Source organism: Lagopus muta, chromosome 2, assembly GCF_023343835.1.
Source record: "Lagopus muta isolate bLagMut1 chromosome 2, bLagMut1 primary, whole genome shotgun sequence".
In the NCBI taxonomy this organism is placed as follows: domain Eukaryota; kingdom Metazoa; phylum Chordata; class Aves; order Galliformes; family Phasianidae; genus Lagopus; species Lagopus muta.
Genome location: NC_064434.1, coordinates 22,388,830 through 22,410,854, shown reverse-complemented (window position 1 = coordinate 22,410,854; position 22,025 = coordinate 22,388,830). Strand labels below are relative to the sequence as shown.

General features: G+C 40.3%; 2 protein-coding genes across 7 annotated transcripts in view; one reads left to right on the top strand and one right to left on the bottom strand.

The window, feature by feature from the left end:
• Window positions 1–22,025, bottom strand: part of MCPH1 (microcephalin 1) — a 122,785-nt gene that overhangs the window by 24,117 nt on the left and 76,643 nt on the right. The gene's annotated exons all lie outside the window — the stretch shown is intronic.
• The window catches only part of ANGPT2 (angiopoietin 2), a 43,436-nt gene continuing 31,664 nt past the window's right edge, over window positions 10,254–22,025 (top strand). For 2 of the 4 annotated variants that reach the window (XM_048936978.1, XM_048936975.1), the window contains exon 1: window positions 10,257–10,663. In XM_048936978.1, coding sequence (XP_048792935.1) covers window positions 10,385–10,663 — 279 coding nt within the window. In that variant the 5' untranslated portion in view covers window positions 10,257–10,384. Of the gene's footprint in view, window positions 10,664–22,025 lie in introns of all 4 variants that reach the window. The other 2 variants (XM_048936976.1, XM_048936977.1) reach the window with 2 other exon arrangements.

Genomic DNA, 22,025 nt, shown 5'->3' with positions numbered 1-22,025 from the left:
TTCTCCACTGTACTGCAGGAGTGATGAGGTAAATATCTGAATACGAGGCAGCCGGCTTCAAACAGAACAAGATAGAGGTTTTAAAAGCCAGAAAAGAATCTATTTTAAATTAGTTAAAAGCTATCAGCAGTCTGATCCTAACTTTCTAGATTGTGATGTTGACAAGCTCTATGGAGTACATTTTTTACACCATTTACTGTAAGCATTTAAAAAAGCACTTTTTGTAAAACGAGAAAACAAAAGTAGCAACAAAGCAATACATATCTGAGAATAATCTGGTTGTAAATTTCTATTAGCCAAGAGCTTCTGTTTGGGCAAAACCAATCTTTGAAACAGTCTCACTCTCATGATTTTGGTAATAGGATTAACTGTATTCTTTTAAATTTCAGCACTACAATTAATAATATAAAATGCAATTGTTCCACTATTGCAATGAAATTTAAAACTACTGTGATTTCCAGTATTAAACCCACTGCTGGCAATAGTGCAGTAACTGTGCTTATCAGTTTGCAGGCATTAATATTAACTTGTGGCTGATGATTTTAATTTCACGACTCTGAGAAAATGCAAGAATTATTTCAAATATATTAATTACACTTTCGTCATCTGGAGAGGGACATTTTTTTTTCTATAAGCACTTTTCACATAGAGTTCCAACATAAATATTTTTCTTTCTTTCAGGCAAGTGATGGGGTTTAGTGAGAAAAATTAGAGATGAAAAAGCTTATTAGGTCACCTAATTCTTATTGCTGCCAGCACAGGATTTTCCTTTACATATTTCAATGTTTTGCCCATCTATATTAAATTACTCACACAATGGGGATTCCACTGCTTCTCACGAGAGGCTTTTCTGCAGACTAATAGATCTTTGCCTTTGAAAATATTTATTTGTACTCCCTATGAAATTAAAATAAAGCGTAAGCCATAACTCCTAAGTTTTTCCCTGCCTACTGCAGTCCTGCCTGGAATAATGCACAGCTGGCTGAAAACTCTGTCCTTTGCTAGCCGTCCTTCATCCTTACAAGGGGGTTCCAGAACAGGCACTGTTTAAACATTGCAGCTGACATGATGCTCTTAACCTGGAAAAATGTGAAGGAATGATCTCTTCAGGGTGAACAATGTAGTTAGAATCATAGAATCACAGAAAAATTAAGGTTGGACAGACCACTAAGATTATCTATTTCAACTGTCAACCCATCACCGCCATGACCACTCGCCATGTCCCTCAGTGCTGTATTTCTTGAACCTCCCCAGGGGTGGTGACTGCACCACCTCCCTGGGCAGCCTGTTCCAATTCAGATTGAACTTCTTGTTGGTCTGGTTTTTAATCACTTCATAGTCCAAGCGAATTTACTATGAAAGAAATGAGAATCAATGGAAGAAAGTTGGGATATCATAGTCTGAAAATTGTAAGAAAATGGGGACACATCTCAAAACTGAAGCAACCATCACTTCAATAAATGAAAGTGGAAATTTTAGCAAAATACAAGAAATCGGGTAATGTAAAACTCATTTCTCATCATTGTTTGTAGAAAAATGTTTTGCAAAAGCCTCTTGTCTTCCCCACACAGTCTGCAGCAATGAGGTTCTTATAATAAGCATGAGGCCAGCTCTTGTAACGTCTAGTGAACTGTATGTCATTAATTCCAACTAAGCTCAGGTGCTTACATCTGAACTTGTTATTCAAAAGTCCCCTTATAATCAGAAAAGAGAAATCCCTTTGACTGCAAGGAAGCCTTGGGTGATCTGATGTTTATATTTAATCAGAGAATCCCACCTTGACATCTTCCTCAAGAACATAATCTTCACTGATAGAAAAAGAAAATGTGCTAAGGTGACTGATAGAAGAGACATTCTAATTGTCATCTAGTAATTATTTTAAATGTAATTTAAGCACTTCTATTCTTAGAAATGAAAATTGAGTAGGAAACAGGTAAAGGAATGCAGAAATTATTAGAACAACATCAGCTGATTATTAATTTGATGTATCAGATTTAAAGCTATTTATATTTAAGAAAAATGCTATTCACTGGCTATCGCTATTGATAACATCTCCCACACTACATCTGAAGTAGTAAAAAGCATTAATGTTACCCTAAAGATGAAGGCATGCTGGTTATTTGAAGTAGAATGCGATCACGGATATGACTGAAGACACTGACTTAAGAATCAAGTGAGAAGATAAAGCTACAAGCAAAACTTTCCATGTTCATGTCTTACCTGAAGTTAGAAACTGAATGTTGAACGAATTGACAATATTTGCAAATATATGTTGGAGTTTGGGTGTAGTTAGCCTGAGTAGGGACTCACATTCAGACAATACAGACATCACCAGTGACTGCCACTGGATTTCATTTACATGTATCTCTAATGGGACAAAATTAAGATTTCTCAGAGTTCTGAATTTTCTCTGTGCAGTGAAAATACTCATTAATAATTTGGATTAAGATAAAGTGAAGTAAAAGGACTTCCTAATTAGTTTATATTGCGATAAAATAGAATACTCAAAAGAGATTTGATCTTCTGTACACATTCCACTGGAGATGGAGGATTATCTTTCCAGCACATGATTTATTTGCAGAGATAAAGTGCAGACTGTTACCCAGCCAGTGAGGTAGGTCTGTTAATACCAGCAGGAGGAGTTTCACTAGGTGGCCATAAGGAGGAAGCTGCCTAATCTCAAAGGGGACTTACTCTTGGTATCAGTGTGCAGTAGTCTTTTTTCTGTCCCATCACAAGTTCTGGTGCCTCAGTAACCAGGGCAAAAATAAAAAATAAATCAACAGCATGCTCTGAGTTCCTTCCTCTCCTTGTACAAGAGAGAGATGGATGATGAAAAGAACTCCCAGTTTGTGCTGTAGAATCAGCAAGAGGCACTGCTTATGAGAACTATTACTGGACTACATTTATTAGCATTGAAAAAAGCAAAGATTTATCTTTACGGAGTGCAAAAAAGTTTTCAGTTCCTCTATCCTCTTCATGTTACATATCCACAATACAGTTCAACAAATATGAATATATGAAAATATGCTGCAAATATTTTTCTTGCACTCTCCATAAAAAGGTTAGCATATGTACTGTATTTTTTTCTTGAGGGAAACAGATGTCAGGAACTAGGTACCTTACTGTTGCCATAAATGTCCTCTCTGTCTGTGAAAACTTTGTTTATTCCTCTTATACGGTTTCTCACTTCCTTTTCGTTCTCTCTTTGACATCAGTTTATCTTTGAATTCAGAATCTGAACTTGGATGTGCTCTCTGGAAGCATGACCTGCTGTTATTATCAATGGAGAGTGCTGCTAGCAGAGGTGGGAACCTTCCGCTAACCTGAAGGATTCTTTGCAGGGGAAAGGTTTAAATCACAAGGACTGGGGGTATTTGGAAGGCCAGATTACCATCAGCTGCATGGACACTTTTAGAGTGCCTTTCTTTAAACAAACTGCATATACATTTTTCTTTGAGACGTCGGTGAGGCAGATTTCTCATTTTCCAAAAGCCTTCTGGATTCTTTCAGAGCTTTTTCATATCAGCATTATCCAACACTCACATAGCACAACAGAAGTGAAAGCCTTGCATAAAGATTCTAGCTTTAAATGGTCCAAATACAAAAACTGTAAGTCTGCCTTCAAAGCAGCATGTAGACAACATCTGAGCAAAGAGGGTGAGAACATCTCTGTTCATCTTTTCCAGGTATAATTTCATAATGCACAGCAAATACACGTGGTGCTGCAGAAGCGCTTACTGGTTTTAAAGGGCTCACTAGGAGCACTTTCTACACATTGGCATGCAAGTTGTTTCATTCGTTTTCAAACGGGTGGCAACCTGTTTAAACAAGTGCTGTATTACACTTCCCCCAGCATGGGGGAGAGACGAGGTACAGCACTTACAGCTGTCAGAGATACTCAGCAGCCCAACTGTGAGATCCTTAACGCTAACGGAATTCCACGCTCATTTTGTACTCGTGCTGTTCGACTTCAAGATGTAATTACACTTGTTACCAGCCACAATTTGCTGTCATCACGTAACTCTGAAGAGAACTAACAAAGCCTTTAGGGCACTGTAGCCAAACAATATAAAAATGTTAAGGAGGAAGGACGTATAGCAACTATTTGTCATAATCATGGGACTCACTTCCTACTCCTCTATGTGAGTGATTCATCTTTTAAAGATTAAAATAACAGTCATTATTAAAAAATGCTCACAGTATGAAAAACTGCCATCTGTGCTATGAATAGGAACTTCTGTAGCGCTGTGAAAATCTTCTTTGATATCTGCACAGATTGTTTGTGCACAGATCACAGTTGCGCAGATACCTGCATGTTCTACGTCAGATGTTTCTTGAAATTTTGCATTTGGATTGATTAAGAAAATCAGGATGAAACTAATTAAAAAGTAAAAATTAGTAAGTATTTTGCAGCTTTGTAACGTGAAAGCAGGAATTAAAAAAACAAAAACAAAAACAAAACATATTTCCATGTTATTCTTGATGCTCAAGAGGTGATATCACAAAGTTCCAATCTAACACCAGACGTATTATAGGTATGGTGGCATCTGCAGCATCCTAAGCACAGATGTACACACAGGTCTAAATTTAAGGACAATTTCAATTTCTTTTAATGTTGATGTGATCTTAGTCAAAAAGTTCTGAGCGGATGTTACATAACAAAAGCATAATATCAAAATAAAGATTCAAGTGGAAAACATTAAACGTCAGATTATCTGAGGAAAGACATTGCAGGTGTAACCAAGGCAGCCCAAGGAAGTTGCTTGAGTGCCTGCAGAGTAAGCAGTGAAACTGATCTATTGTGCTGAAGAGATGCTGCATTTGGAGATTCCAAAAATGAAAACAAATTTGAGGCAAGAAGTCCACTTGTGTGAAGCTCTGACAGTTGTCTAATAACTATTGTGGAAATAATAATAATATTTAGTGTAATTTACTAAAAGAAGCACAACTAATATAATAAGCTTCATTAACAGCTGCATTTCAAATGTTGTTGAGGAGCCAGACAGAATATGTTATAAAATTCAATGCATTGATGACGAAGGTCAGCATAAGAATTTCAGAGACACTACTGAAAGCATAGCAACAAAAAATGGAGAGAATAAAATACCAAGTAAGAAAGGGATATCAAGATAACTTGCACGTTGTAGATTTAAAGAAAGGATGTTGGCAGCATCGGCTGCAAAAGAGAACACGTGGCTTGCAAACAAGCATTTCCAAGGGAAAAAACAAAGTCTCTACTTTTGGCCACTTTATGCTTCAACTAGTGATGTGTCATCTAGGAAAAATACTGTGTACTGAAATGATGGATTGGATGTTACAAGGCAAGATGAGAACAAGGAGACTGAGTCACTGAGACAGGGTGACAACTGAACTTTTCAGTGGTAAGACTACTGACCTTCTGTCCCTTCAGTAAAAGTACAATGTGAGAATTAGTGCACAAATGACCTCCCTTCATAAGGACAGGCACTCAGAAGAGACGTGAAGAAACACTGGAGACAGAACATAGAGATGACTGTGAGTTCACAAGATGTTACGAGGGATGTTGGGTATGAATAGAAATAAACAGCAGCTGCAGAAGTGAGTGGAATCCTGAGAGTTTGCTAAAGATGTAATGAGAGAGCAGTGCAGAAGTTCTGATGGAATAGAAAGGAAAATAGGAGAGAGGAGGAAAGATTGGTAAGATATGGCCATTAATTTTAGAAGCATTAAAGAACTGAATTATGGGTCTTGATGAAAGCAATTTGTTTTGGCTTCATGGAAAACATAATAATCTGGCACTTCTCTCTTTCAAAGAGTTTGAGATCTCAAAACAGATAAGATTTTAAGCAGACTAAAATTCTACTAGGGTTCAAGATCCTGTTCCCTGTTTTTTAAGTTATGAGTTCAAAAGTCTTATCCTTGTTGACATTTGTTCCTGAGAAATATGTTAAAATACTCCCAGCGAAAGAAAATATTTTGAAGCCAGCAAATGGAACTACCATAAACTAACATGAAAGTACCAGGAACCAAAGGTGAGGATTTAATATTAAGTGTCAAAATGTGAGGAATGTAAAAAACAGGAATATATAAAATACTTTATTGATTTATTCCAAGCTGTAGAAAATGTTTCACCTCAGACCTGATTTTGCAGGTCCACTTTTACACACTTTAGCTTTTGGCTTCATATGTAGATAAAGCATCCCTGTGAGTATGTGACACCAAAAACTACTTGTTGTTGTTGTTACTATTTTTCCCTTGTTAAAACATGAAAATTGCTGATATGAGAACTTGCTTATCTACTAAATCAACACTTCTGGTGTTTTAGGTGGCAAAGTCTACAGATATAGACTAAAGTAAACATTTTCTGATGTTTCCTCAGAAAAATCTAATACTTCCTTAGCTATCGGAGGTCTCACAAGATCTCTGCATTTGCCTGTCAAACAGAAGCTGTGCAGCTGTAAGTAAATGATAATTGGAAAGACAATGTTAGTGGTATCCAGGCATCTCTCTCCAAGCAGCTTGGTCGTGCGCTGCATGGAATAAAACCAGGATTGGCTGAGTAAGGGAATTTGCTGTTTCCCAGGAAAGGAAATTGCCTAAAGCACATCTGGCCAAACGTTCTACATGTTTAGTTTTGACAAAATATACATTTCAGCTCTTCTTATAAGGTGAGTTCTGTAGAGCGAGTATCGTCTTTCTAAAAAGGGAAAGCTCTAATTTGTACTTTAAATATACTGAGCACTTATTTGCTATTTTATGTCAAATATTATATACACTCAGCTATAACACAAGCAGGAAATCCCAGCCTAAGCATCAGTATTTCATTTTGTAGGATGAATGTATGATGAATGCAAATGCTTTGCTCCATACCCTCAGTACAGTTAAAGATGAGAACAATGAACATAATACTGAGAAGCAGCAACTGGCCCAAATTGTAGGTTTCCACTGAACCTCATACTGGCATATATAAGATTCCATGCCAAATTGTCTATGTTCCTTCCTACTTCAGTGTGGCTAAGAATGAACTGCGACACCTCGTAACTGGAAGGAGTCAGATCTCTGTCATTCAGCTTTTCTGGAACAAGCCCTGCCCTGCAGAATACTTGTTATGCCTCTGAGGCTCAGTAGAAAGGCTGCATTCAGGCATCTTCCTTCCTCCTCTCCAGTTTTCAAGGACGCAAATGTATTTAACTGGCCTTACTTTTCACACCAGATTTCCAAATTTAGCTGTTACTACTTTCTTTCCCCCTGAACTCTGCCTGGCTTCCATTCCCCGGAGAGGCAGAGAAGACCACTTCCTCCTTCACAGCTGGGAAAGCTGCTCCCGAGGGGATGGAAAGGGTGAAGGATCACAAACAAATGCTCCAAAAGATGCCCCAAATGCAGCACTCTCCCGTAGTGACGGGTTAAAGGGATGTATATTTATCCCGTTGGCAAGGTGAATGCTCACTAACGTTCCTGGGTGGTGGGAAAGAATTCTTCATTAGAGTAATATGAGTCCATCAGACCCAGATGGGGAAATAGCAAAACTCTCCCTTTCCCTTCAGTTACTGCCACCGTAGCCAGGAGTTACCAAGGAAAGGTCAGGGAAATGTGAGCAGGGTGACCCCCAGGGTGCTACTGAAGAAGGGGGTGAGAAGCATGGAGAACTGGTGGTTCCTGCTCTGCTGGTATGGGTCTGCCACCCAGCATTTGTTGCCTCCTGCACAAGGATACCTGCACTTTCTGTACCTTTTCCCTGAGCTGCAGATAGCTGCCACAGCGATTGGCCACCAATTCATTCATTCAAAACAACAACAGCAACAAAAAACAACTGTAAAAAGGTGAACTGATTCCTCCTCCCAGTATTCATACAACCACAGTTCTCCCTAGTGGAGGTCTGAGATACAGCAGTGTGGCCAGGCAGCCTCCAAGCTCTGCTTTGTTCCCCACTGTGATGCTGGTCAGGGGCCTCCCAGAGACATTGGTTTTCCTAAAGCAAAGTAGGCCCCACATCAAACCTTCAGAGTCTCTCCAGTCTCTCCTCAAAAATCCAGCAAACCTGAGCTGCAGGATCAGGCTGGTGATGTGACTGACAGTGTGACATATGGGTGATATTGAGATCCCAGAACTGCTGCTGTAATCAAGCCTCTCTGACAATTTCTCAGTATCCCTTAAATCTCATCTTTGATATGTGTACAGTCCCTTGAGTAGAAACATAATAATTAAATCATCTAACAGACTATTCTGGTCATCCTCATCCTTTCCTTTTCTATTTCATGAAGGGACTAAAGAGCCCACAAAAATATAAGCAGAACAATTAGGACCATCTTCCAGTTCTCCTCATCAAGAAGATGCTTTCAGGGCTGCAGCATGCTGATTTTCAGCACTGCTCTTGTGGGAGTCCCATATTCCGTAGTCTAGCGTTGAGAAGAACAGAAGAGGGAACAGACAATTTAAGAACAGTTATACACAAGCCAACAGGAAACTCTCTTTAACTTCAGACGAAAAAAGCATTCAAATCAAATAATGAATTTGAATGTCTGGTTAGATATTCAGAAATCCTACACAGAATCTAGTGTATAAGTCTAATCCATGTGGCATAATAGCAGGTTTCTCAATTACATTGCAATAAACTGCTATGCACGTGACAAAAAACATTCTTTCAAAACTTTCAATTACTTCAAAGAAAACAAAATATATCTGCACTGTGCAGAAAGGTACCAAAACTTCTGAGCAATGCAGGTAGCTGTCGCATTAATATGCTTTGCTATCACCACAGAACCTTGAACGGATGGGAAATATATCATTTTCACACCAAACTCTACAAATACTGGACTGTATCTCAAACCCCGAACATTTTCTTCCATGTCCTCTGCCTGAAAGGATGAAGGTTGGCAGATGAACACTGCACAGGTCACCATCCTACCAGAACTCCAACCTTTCTGGGAGTCTCCAGAATGGAATTCCAGAGACTGCCCTTTTCAGAAGTACCAAAGCATTATGTAAAGAAATCCCAACTGCTTTCGATAAGGTAAGCAAATGCAGTTAGCTGTTACAACCATTTTCGTCAACCCCTGAACACAGTTCTCATGATATAAAGAGTAAAATTACATTAATGTGCTATGTTAGACACAGCAAGCTGGCTAAGATGGTCTGCCCCAAGAGATGGTGGTGAGGCACACTGGGATCTTCCATCTACCACTGAAACTTTGGCATCTGATCCACGCTGGTTGGACGAGCATGGCATTCCCCTTATTTTAACTGTGAGAAACCTACAGCTCGTGGTCCCCAGCCAAGCAGAGCAGCGGGGTGGTTTCTCTCCAGGAATCAGCGCCCTGTAGTGCTGGTTTCTAGAAGCCAGCAAGAGGGAAAGGAAACTCCTCTGACATTTCAGTGCACACAGCTCTTTCCCAGGGGCTGGTGAGGTAGCGTTCTGCTTTTGTGGGGACATTTCTCATTGCAGAGATCATGAGAGTGTGGAGAAGAGCAAAGCTCCTTTTTACAACTCTTTTGTACAGCCAAGCTTCCACCTCCTCTCTGAGATGTCCCCTCACCTTTTCCAGGTGTTTCCCACTTGGGAGGGCAGGAGCCTCCCCTCACTGCAGGTAGTGCCTTGGTGCTGGTGGCTGTGTGAGGCTGGATTTGCAGCTCACGTCGATGTTATCGCTATGAGACACAGCCACTTCATATCGATAAAAACCAATTAAAAAGAAGGATGAGCTTAAAAACATCTAGCTCCTGAAAGCCACGCACATAAATGATACTCGGGTCAGAGATCCTCTGACATATGGAGTCTGCGTTGGGCTGAAAACTTGTAATTCACCCCCTCTTGTTTCCTGTGCAAGGACGTGCTCCCGCTTGCTGCCGGACGCTCTGGACAGTGCCGAGTTACACCATGCCTTAAGCACAAGCTAAATCACACCTTCGCTCGGGGAGTTCATAAAAACAACCCCTCAAGTTCCTTCCAGAAGCACAAACGGGCGCGCGAACCGTTTCCCATCACCGCGACCGCACTGAGGAGCGCTGCCCGCTCGGAGCAGCTCCCGGTGAGCGGCAGCGGGGCCGCCCGCGCCCAGGAAGTCCCTCGGATCCGCCGGGGTCCCGCTCCCCCCGGGGCTCTCCCCGCCGTCCCGCGTCCGCGCGTCCTCCCGGAGGCGAGGGACCCCCCCGCGGAGGGAGGGAGGGAGGGGCGGCCCCTCCGCATGTCTGCCTTCCCCTACCAACTTATCATATAAGGAACGGGGGGAGCCGAGCACCGGCGGCAGCTCGGGACGCGGCGGAGCGGGAAGAGGCGTTCAGGGGGTGGGGAGGCGGCGGAGCTCGGGCCGGCTCTCCGTGGGCACCGGGCGGGCCGCCCGCAGCGCATGGCCGCGGGGCGCTGAGCTCCGAGCTCCGGGCCGGGACCTCCGCGGGCAGGAAGATGCGGCTGAGCGTCTACTTCACGTGGGGCTGCAGCATCGTCCTCGCCGCGGGATACAACGCCTTCGGGAAGGGCGCGGAGCCGGCGGGCAAGAAACAGTACCAGGTCCAGCACGGGCCGTGCAGCTACACCTTCCTGCTGCCCGAGGCCGACAGCTGCCGGCCGCCCTACGTGCCCAACGCCGTGCAGCGCGACGCGCCGCTTGACTACGACGACTCCGTGCAGAGGCTGCAGCTGCTGGAGAACATCATGGAGAACAACACCCAGTGGCTCCTGAAGGTGGGATAACGTTTCTGTCCTACGAATCGGGCTTGCGGTATCTCCCTAGCTATGTCGTGATGGGCTTCTTCCCTTCTAACATCCCTAATTTCACACAGCATGTGCTCTGTGCTAGGTTTCTACGAGTTGTCTCGAGTCTGAGAAGTTAACTTTCCAGCTCAGCAAGGAACAGATCGCTGCAGAGTCTGCCATTATGCTGGAGTTCTGCAGGGTTTGCTGTTACATTTGTGCCTTTTGGGCAACCAGTCATGGCACGGGTGGGCAGCAAGCATGTCTGAAGGCTCTGAAATGAGAGCAGCAGCTCGGAGTGTATAATTAACCAGCACGAGCTGTTCTATCTCTGTTTAAACAATATAGAACGTGCCGTTGTCTGGGGCATGATAAAAAAAATAAACTGAAACGTGATCTCAGAATTTGTAGGCAGAAAAGAGAGTAGGTAAAGCCACAGGGATAAGTGTAGCTCCACGTGAGGAATCCAGCCTGGCTTGCCTTGAGGTTAGCCTGCTGAAGTGATGGGATTGCAAGAAAGTTCACTGGCGGATATCCTTCACATCCTGTAACATTTCCACTCAGACATGCAAATATTCAAGGAAAAACACACTCGCCCCAAGGTGTTTCAGATGCCACATAGCTTCCTTTAGTGCCACTCCATTGGAACTACAAGATTTGTTGCCCAAATGGCAACATTTGTAAAATTATACCTGAAACAGCTGGAAAACATTATACTGCATCCATTCTTAATGTGACTGGAGAGTAAACCTCACCACCATGCCACATTTCTACAGGAACTTGATTCTAGACGTGACAGCTCAATGTATCTCACTGCCACCTGGAAGAGAGTGACAGTACAGTTTAATTGCACCATAAATGTGCAATTCCATGCTTATACCCATCTGCCGAGCAGTAAACACGCCAAGGACTTAACTGAGAATTTGACACAGTAATTGCAGGACGATGCCCTACGAGTTTATTAAAGAAATGTAGTAAATGGAGAGAATTCAGAACTCTCTGTAGTAAGCAGTCCCTTTTTCATTCTAAAATCACATCATTATAACATAGTTTTGCATTGGGGTTGCCTTAACTCATTAGTTACAGCATTACAGAACTAGCATGGCAGAATCAAAGAAACCTGCTAGTGAGTGTGTGTGTTTCAGAAGCAGAAGCCTCTTCAAAGCAGAAAGTGCATTGTGTTCATCTACCTGAAAATGAGCACAAAAGCTTAAATCCAAAACGCACACACTCAAAGTGTGCCTCTAAGTCTGTCTTCATGGGCTCAGGATGCGTAAACCCATAAATTTGGGAAAGCTAGCAATGTCAGTAGCCTTATTTTTCCTTTAATGTCACAGGCAAACTTACTTCCCTCCACATATGGACTTATCTTCCTACTTATTAATTTACAACACTCGCTATTGTAATGCTAGACCGACATTACCAGATGTGCAGTGCAGATGAAAACCACACAAAGTAACACAGCCTCGTCTACCCAGCTGGTAAGCAGCTTCCCAGCATAAACAGCAAAATCACACACGGTGCTCCTCTGCTAAATGCCACTTAAGTAGGAAAACAGTATCATAAGTGACATCAGGTAAACAGAAAGCAGCCAGCAAATTCCAGCATCCTTATTTAGTAAAAACTGCGCTTTTCCTGTCACCCTCTGGGAAGTCAGCTACAAGAGGAATAGGATAAGTGCCTCCAACCAATTCTTTAGGGGATCAAAAGAGAGATTCTGTTTTACAAGGCAAAGAAGCATTTCTTTTAGTGGAGCACAGATTTCCAAGTAAGATGCTGTACAACAGACTGATTTTTTTTTTTCCTAGCTGTTCCACAGCTAAACATCCTGTAAAATCAGCACTGTTTGCCTTTTTCACTATTTTAACACCTGCTCTCTATGTCATCTGTTTTGTTCACAAAGAGACTCCAACAAAAGTTGCCTTTCCTCAGATTTGCTTTGCTGGTGACACCTGGTCTGCCAAGTGAAGATGAAAAAGCAAACAATAACCTTTAAAGTTGCTTACTGGGTTCACTTGATGTCTTAGTGCTTTTGTTTTTAAGATCGCCAATACACATTCCCAGGTTCATATTTCAAGTTACCAAAATGTAACACCAGATTTTTCAAGGCTTGTAAAAAAATATATGCTTACCTAGCTTTTCTAATGTGTTAAAAATGTAATATAAGATTAATTTTAAAATAACCTGATATTAATGCCTTAGCAATTGCATGAAAGCTGCTCTAGGCTGTACTTCAAAAATAAAAGTTAGTTTTGCTCACTGAAGAGGCAGCACCACCTGTTTTCTTTTGAAGTCAAGAAAAATACACGCCACATTTTTAGTGCGGATCAACTTTTCAAAGCTGTTCCTGAAGTTCTGCACATCCCAAAACATTTTTACACTCCTCCCTCCCCCGTCCTGCCTTTAATCCATCAACTAAAGGAAACATTATGTTTCTGAATGAACAGTAGGCTGTATGAATGGAACAGCATGGGAAGTGTGCGCTTTATCTGGTTAATGGACAAACACAATGGGAAGAAAATTTGTTATGTAGGGCCAGGTTCTTTCCTGCTCTAGTCCTGCATACAGAGCAGAAGACTTTGTTCTGCCTTTGCTACCAGTTAAATTGGCTGCTGCTTCATGAAAACCCTTCCTTTTTTTTCTGTCCATACTGCTTTAATGCCTTATGCCACCACTGTACATACCACACATATAAGTGGAATGTCTTTTCAAAAGTAGATTATGCTTAAGGGTTCAGATGACATACCAGGACAAACCACTATTCCCCCTAATCCAGTGTTTAGCACTAATCCAGTAAGCGATGCTGTAGAGCAAAGGGCAAAACCCTAGATCAACTGTGCAATAACATACCTGAAATGAACTTTCTTCTATGACCTTTCCTACTTGGGGATCAATTTATGTACTACAAGTGTAAGATTTTCAATTTGAGGGGGTAGGAGTTTGAAATACAGACATAGATGAGGTGCAAGGCTGAAAGTTTTAAGTGTAGTCACTTACACTGGGCATCATCCTTGAGAACTTCTTTATATAACATTGGGTTTTCAAACATTCCCAGAAGACGGGCGATTCCCATAAGGTCCGCAATTAAACAAATCTCTATCCAAAATAATGGCAGTTTAATCATTTGGAACATGACAGTTCTACTGAAGGGACTGTGATTTTTCAGGTATTAGGGCACAGAAATAACCTAAGGCTTACTCGAATTTACTTCTCAGTACATAAACTAGATCAGGAGGATGTTGGACTCTGTCCAAAGCAATAGCATAAAAGAAGTGGGTCATATCTTTTCTTTCCTTTTAGAAACAGTTGAAAACAATTTATGATGAAACTGATAATAGCACATGGGATGTAGGTAATTTATTTTTTAGTATATCAGCAAGTCAAAAGACTAGAAGACTCAGATCTGTGCCAGGAGTCAACATTAAACATAAAACTAGAAGTTTACCGTGAACCATCCTAGAAGGGGAATACTTTGCTGACAGAGATTCAGTCTCTTTGCGTATTCTGAACTTATCTTTGCTTTTTCTTACCCTGGAAGCTAGAAACTCTGTCATTTTGAAACATATTTCTTCTCTAGGGAAAACATATTCTGACATTTTAAGATGTATGGGAATAGATATGTATAATATTTTATGAATAAGTACCAATGAATGGTTATAATTATTGCAATACTTATACAGAAGTGCATATCTCAAATATAAAAAAGATATTCTGACATGCATCATCCAGAAACATCTGCATGCAATAGATAAGGACAAATACATGTAAAGCACTGGATTTTGAAATACGCAAGAGATGTTTCTGACTGAATCAAGGGCTGCATTCCTTTCTTAAGTGATGCATCTGTTTTTACTTACATGTGAAAAGTGCTTGTTTCTGTATATCAACTATGTATTTGCTAAGCAAAAGAATACTGGCATGACCGAAAAAGAAAATACCGTTTTAGTTTGAGAATAGTACAAGTTATCGGATGAAGTTTCCGAGCTACTTCAGATGATCTGACTGCAGTCTACTGCTGCTGCATCTCCTGTAGGTAAATCCTTGTGAAAGGATTTGAAATTATTCTTGCACGTGTTTAAAAACTGATGTAAAGACTGTTTCTGTGTCATTCCATGAGTACCAAATTGGTGAAACAGGTATGAGACTGTACAGAACCAATGAAAAGGAGCAGAGATTTTCTTGTATAGTTCTACAAGAAAAAATGGAACTTGAGAGCTCATCATGTTCAAGATGTGATTAGAAGAAAATATGGTAGACAGATGCTTGTTTTACTGAACCAGTCTCTTATTAGCATTCAAAGTAGATTCTCAAGTGCTCTGTTTGTTATCAGTATGATCACAAATTAATCACCTTTGGCCGGTCCAAATAGCAAATTGGAAGACTTCATCAGTTGTTGACAATAAGTGTGGTTTTGTTTTCTGCTCCTTCAAGTGCACATACAGGAAATAAGCCTGGAGATGCCTGAGTTGACAGGCTTAACCAATAAATACACTGCAAAACTCAACAGCACAATCTCTAGAATGTTTTAGAACCTCCTGCTGAGAGATTGAATTCCACAGTGGTATTTATTTTACAGACAGTTAACGTATTAGTGCTCCTTCTTTGTTGTTCATCATTAATTAATTCAGTAATACGCACCCCCTCTAAGTCTACTGAGAGAAACAACTGATAACTTTTTTCTTGATTTCTTCCTCACCAGAAGAAGTAAACTGTGACAAAGGGATTGCCTAGAACTGAATTTTGCCTAAAAGACACAGCTGACTATTTCCATTTCTAACTTTTAAAATGGGAATATCAGTTCCTCCTGTGACTGCATTTTATTCTCATTTTCACACTACAGCGCTTGTGTTTTTGAAAATTATACATTATACATTATTCAATTCATAAAACTTTTGACTGTAAACCAAGGTAACTCAGTAAATCTCTAATTATTTCCTATCTTTTTATATAATTTAATGTAAGAAACTCCTGTTGCACCTATTGTTAATGGGTGAAAGGCAGGAGCAGGACAGAGTAAGTTTGTCTTTCTGCACCAATATGTCCATTACAGGGACAGACACGCAAAACACTGCCAGCTGATTTAGAAGATATGCTCTCCGAGCTTAGATGAGGGTCTCCAGCAGAGAGGTGCCACTCTCTGATCCTTCTGTGGATTTTAGCAAACCCAGAATTTTGTCAGATGACTCAGACTATCTTAATTAGCTCCCTAGAGTAAGTTCAGTCTGTCTTTTGAGCCTGGAAGAAAAGCAAGAGGAATGGAAAAGCGGAAAGAAATTCCCCTTAAAGAGGCAGATTTATCAGTACAGCTGAAGAAGTTGCAAAAGCTAGCGTGCTGCACAGCTCTTATCCTGGCATGCAGCTTTGGAATAAATTTTATAAACCTCAGAATCCAGGAACATAAGTGGATGGTAGAAGCATGGAACATGCTATAGAGATGATGCAAAATATACCAGTAAACATTACACATCCCATTTGTTAAAAGAGCTCAGGAGCGACAATTGAATCAGGACTGATGGCCTTTCCTTCAAGTTTGGTGCTCCCATTCCCACATCCTGACAGAATGAAACAGAAGATGCAAGTTGCACTTCAGAGAAAAAGGGTTCTGGAGCCAGTTAGTAATAAGAGGCTTATGGATGGGAGTCTTACAAATACCAGGAAAAACTGCAGATTTTCTTAAGCACTCAGGGAAAATGGGACAAAGACTGCTCTTGAATGAAAAAAATACATGGTGCATGTACTAGTATGTGAAACAAGGATATCACACTGAGAAAATACATTGGAAGTTGAAACGCACCCAAGTAATTCTCTCACTGGTAATAACAGCTAAACCACTGAGAAAACAATTTGTCAGTGCACTATAAATATCAGTGTAACCTTCAGGAAAAAGGGAATTTCTGTGGGACCGAGCAAGAAGCTTTAGGATAAGCACGCACATTTTTACCTGCCATTTTAGTATTTGAATTTCTCAAAGTAACAAAACATAAATTACAGGTGAAAAAATAATAGGAGGATCAGATAATTCTGCAGGATTAAGTATCTGGAAAAAAACAGAGGGATAGCACTGTAATTTAATACTCAGAAATGCCTCAGAGATATGGCGCATTCCACAGTGGAACAAATTATACCAAATAACCTCACACATACCAAAAACGTGAAAGAGCACTTTACTACTGGAAATTCTGTGATCATTTCATTTCCTTTAGCAGATATATCTCTAGGAAATGGGGCAGAGGAAAAAGACTCGTGTGTTTTTTTTTCTCTACAATTCAACTACTGTTTTGTGAATCTAAAGTCTATTCGAAACTTAGGGGAAATGTTAAAGAATTCTTCAAGTTACAAAATCCAGATCCATACTTTGTGGGGAAAAAAAAATCCCACACCTGCAAACACTCAGAGTGTTGGTTTTCAAGTTGCCTAGAAAAATACAGTTCTATCCTTAAGTACCTTTTTAAAAAAAATGCTCACTAAGTTTTCCAGGCCAAATAATTACTGAAAACCATGTTAGTTTTCATCTGTTAGCACAACAGGTTAGCCCTAAAGTTAAGATGTTGGTTACAAGCTCAGGAAATGCATCCTGCTATTTGCGTGATGAAGAGGCTGGCTGTCCTCATTTCAACTTCCAGCGCGTTATGGCTTAGCCTGGAAAGAGAGAAGGGAGCTACAGGAACTTTTCATATTGTTTTTATACTGCCCATACCAATCTTAATTACTTTCTCTAATAATCTTCCAAAGGCCTATTGGGGTCATAAGAAGGTCTTGCTGGTAAAAAATGAGAAACTGACGGCATACACAACCTTCTCTCCATTAACTCCTGTTACTAAAAACATGGAAATCTAGCATCCTTCACAGAATAACGTTATTCACAGAAGCTGTAAGGAGAGAACCATTTCCATCTCTTAATGAGTGAATACTCCACAGTTCTTGGGTGCCATCAACTTTCTCTACAGTTCAGTTGTCTTCAGAGATTCCTGTTAACCCCAGTCATCTAGCATTTTAACTTCACACAAAAACAGTGCTTTTCTCAGTTTTGTATTTGCATTCAGGACTTGAGCAACAACACCTATCTAGGGTACCATCTGGGGAATAACATTTCAACTTTCTGTCATCAATTCTGGTCAGATTAAAATCAGCTTTTTGTGGTAATATTTTGTAGTAATGTGGCTGAGAGCTTAACAGAGTGTTCTGTTGAACAGCTTGCTGCATGATCTAAGTATTACAGGAGGAAATTAAAAAGCTTTGCTGGATACATCACAACTACCTCAATGTTAGCAAGTTAAATTCTTGAGAAGGCATTCTATTTTACACTTTGCAGTGCTTTTTATTAATGTAACTGTTTGAGATACTGGAACACTTATCCTACCAGGACTGGTTGAGAGAGCTGGGGCCGTTCAGCCTGGAGAAGGCTGTGAGGTGACCTGATAGAGGCCTTTCAGTATCTACAGGGGAGCTACAAGAAAGACAGGGACAGACTCTTTAGCAGGGTGTGTGGCAAGAGAACAAGGGGAAATGGCTTCAAGCACAGAGAGGGCAGATTTCGGTTGGATATAAGGAAAAAGGCTTTTACAGTGAGGGTGGTGAGGCACTAGAACAGGTTGCCCAGAGCTGTGGTTGATGCCCCATCCCTAGGGACTCCAAGGAAAGGCTGGATCAGTCCCTGAGCAACCCGATCTAGCTGTGGTGTCCCTGCTCATTGCAGTGGACAACATGACCTTTAATGGTCCCTTCCAACTCTAAGGATTCTATGATTCTACAGTTCTACTGGTAGCATTTCAAAAGTGTCCTGAAAGCATATGTGATGACTGGAATAATTTAGTATAGTTAAAACTAGTGTGTGAGAGAATGCTTTTGTGGGACAGCATAATCAATGATACAACTGGTGTCATTCAAGCTACTTCAGAGGCAATATTTTTTATGCTTTTTGAATAAATTGCCAAAACCACATGATACACGCCTAGGCAAATATTTGATCTTTAATTATCACTCCACCTAATAGGACTTTTTGATAGAGAGAAAAACTGAACTTCTTATCTTTGGATAAATTAAAACTGTCCTTGCTTAAAAATAGTAGGAAATTCTTTAAATCTCTAGTGAAAAAATAATAACCTGACTGAACAGTTTAATAAAATTAATCCAAACAACAGTCTTCAGACCTGTTCATTTTCACAATGCAAGCATTAAGGAATAATTCATCTCATGGATCAGCTTCACTGCTATGCTTTCAGGCCTGCACCTGCCATGTGTGGTCCTGGAAAGAAAAAATCCCCCTTGTTCCATTCTGTCAGGGTGTTGGAATGCGGAGACACCCAGCTGAGTGGAAAGGGTGTTTCCTGGGCAGTAACCACAGCCCTTACCCCCAGCAGCTCCCCAGCCCCCACAGGTGCTACCTGACGTCAGTGTACCAGATGGAAGCCTTTCATCCCATGACCTGATGTGTAGTCTTATCCTGAGGCATTTGAGTGAGCTGAGAGGTTCAATTTTGTTAGCTGTCACCTAAAAAGCATCTTTTTTTTTGTCTTCCTCTGAAGAACTTGTATGGATCATACTGAGATACTTTGTGTACTTCCCTCAGGTCCTTCGAACTACAACAATGTTGTGTTGTGTGTTTTTCTTTGAAACAGTTTTCCTCCCCATTTCCCATTCACAAGATGTAAACACTTGCATGATCATAGTTCAAATCAGCAGTTTCAATGTGAAATACAAGGCAGCTCTCTTAAGAGGATGTGCCACTCATTCATGAGCAGTAGCCTACTTTTACACTTCACCAGCCACCAACTGACCAACAGTTGCGCAGAAGTCAGTATGTCACAAACACTCCAGATTATATGTGAAATACATGTAACAATGGTAGAGGTGCTACCATACCTTCCTGTTGCATTAACAGAGAGCCTATCCATTTCAAACAATTAATATTCAATAAAATTCCCCGCTGAACACTTACGGAAAAAAAATTCCATAGTTTTGCTTTTTTTCAGAAAAAAGAAACCCAAACTGGTTATAAAGAGGGTAATCCAGCTATTCAAGGGCAACACCAACCTACATTTTTTTAAATACAACTTTAAATAAATTGATCCAGTAGGAAAAAGACAGCTTAAGTGAGTGAGTTAAAACAAACACAATCTTAGATTTTTTTTATCGTTTTAAGGAAATGATATTTTTTTTTTTTTAATTTAAAAAACGTCTAAGTCTCCTAGGAGGAGGTTCAAACTTTGACCTCATATTAACTGTTCCTTAACAGTTCTTTACTTATGTGTTCTTTACTTATGTCAAACTTCCATCCTGATGCCACATTTTCTGTCTCGTATAATGATTACCTGTGAAGTAACAGTAATAAAAACAACAGCAACGCAACACAAAATCAACAAGAAAGTCAACCAACTTCATGTGACTGTTACTGGAGCCTTAATGGGAATGTTTTGTGAAAAGTACCCTGACGTGATGAAATGGAGTCCAAGTAATGAGAGGGTAAACCTCAACACTAATAACCTAACCCTTAGGAGAGCTATAAACTGAAACAAGTATAAACAGTCTGACCCCTGCTGAAGACTTACCAAATACAAACAAGGACTCTGACAGCAGAGAATAGGACAAACAGTTAAACTACAGTTTACCAGCAACAGGAGAATGTTTAAATATAGTTTAGTAATATCCTTATATTTTTTTCCTGACACTTTCACGTTTATTTGATTTACTTGCAGAGGAAACTTATCCGTGTCTTGACATCTTCGTTAGGGTAAACTTGATTATTTTAAGAAGGCTCTGATGACAGCATACAAAATCCCAGGCATGTAGAAAAGTTCCCACTGATTTATTAGTGAAACTGAGATTTCATCTTATGTATCTAAATATTTGTCTTAAAAGGCAAAATATTCTTATTTTTTAAACAACTTAAAGTTACTAATGGAATAAAACAGCAAATCAAACACAGTCTCTAAGGCTTTCTTTCACATAGACTAACTAGTAAGGATACCAGCAGGAATGCAACAGTGATGATTTTAATGACGAGGAAATGCACATTTCCATTTTCTTGGCCCTCTGAAACCACTGTGGGAGTAATGCTTCCCAAGAGGCTAATCCAGTCAAGTTCTTCATTTTCCCCAGTGGGTTTCCCTCCAACTTCACCATGTTGTTTGGAGTCAATTAGACAATTCCACTTTCCAGCTCTCTTTTGTAACTCACTGTCTTTATGAATTCCTAGTTGCCTTTCACAAATCCTTGACACAAAACATTTTGCACTTATGCAGATCTGAATCCTTTTTTCTTTTTTTTTCTTCCCTTTTGTCTCTTTAAAGCAATTCATCTTCCTGACTGTCCAGTCTCAATTCCCTTTTCATTATGACTCTTGTCATTGAGGATTTTAAAATCTGGATTGTTCTGTCCTCACTGTTAAATTTATTTTCAACTCCTACACCTACACGTGTACTCCTCTGGTTAAGAGGCTGCATGTAGCATTAATGGTCTTGTACTTTTTCCACTGTTATATCTGGTTAGTCGTCCTCAGAGCAGTCTTGATCCAAGAAAATCTCCTGAAAGTACCATTAAAAGTCTCTCTCTTCAGTGGGCTATTGTAGACAGAGAGCTTCCTCTCATGTAATACCCATCCATCCTAAAGTGCATACTCCGGTTCTCACCATTTTTGGTGAGAGCTGCTCCCCTTTAGTTATAATCAATAGCAATAGAGCTGTTTGTTTAGCTAGGATCTGGCTCCTGTTTCTGGTCTTCATTGAAAGGCTCCAAGAGGCTGCTGTCTGGCTCTAGGCTTTCAAGAGCACTGACTGGAACTCTGCTCAAGAGGTGACTTTTCATCACTAATTGAGCACTCTGCAGGGCACCAGGGACAAAGAAGAAGTTTTCTTCTTGGTTCTGTTCCAATAAATGAAACTGCTTACTTTCAGATAGATAAACCCAGCTATTGAGGCAAAAATAAATTTCTTTTTATTGGGATTACATCATTTAAATTTTTTGTGTGTGTGTGTCACCCACTACATTTTGCTTCTGCAATATACTGCCTATAAGCACTGATCTTTTTTCCAAATATTTGTGTTTGACCACTCTTTACACAGTAGCTTCCTGTTTTATCTTTCAAGCATGGAATTCCTCAGAAGCTTTTGCTTTTAAGACTCTTAACTGTGCTAACAGAACAACAATGGCAAATAAATACCAAAATGTTCAGATTTTGAACTAAGCAGAGCTGAGCACCTGAGCTTCCCCTCAGGCAGAACTGTGCTACTATAGTCAGTCAAGTCCGTTTTGGTTCTGGAGTCCTGCTTCCCTGACCCAGTAACTCAGCAACATCAGGGAAGTTCTCTGACAGCTCTGGTCTGGCAAACAAGGAATTTGCAGGCTTGGGATGAAA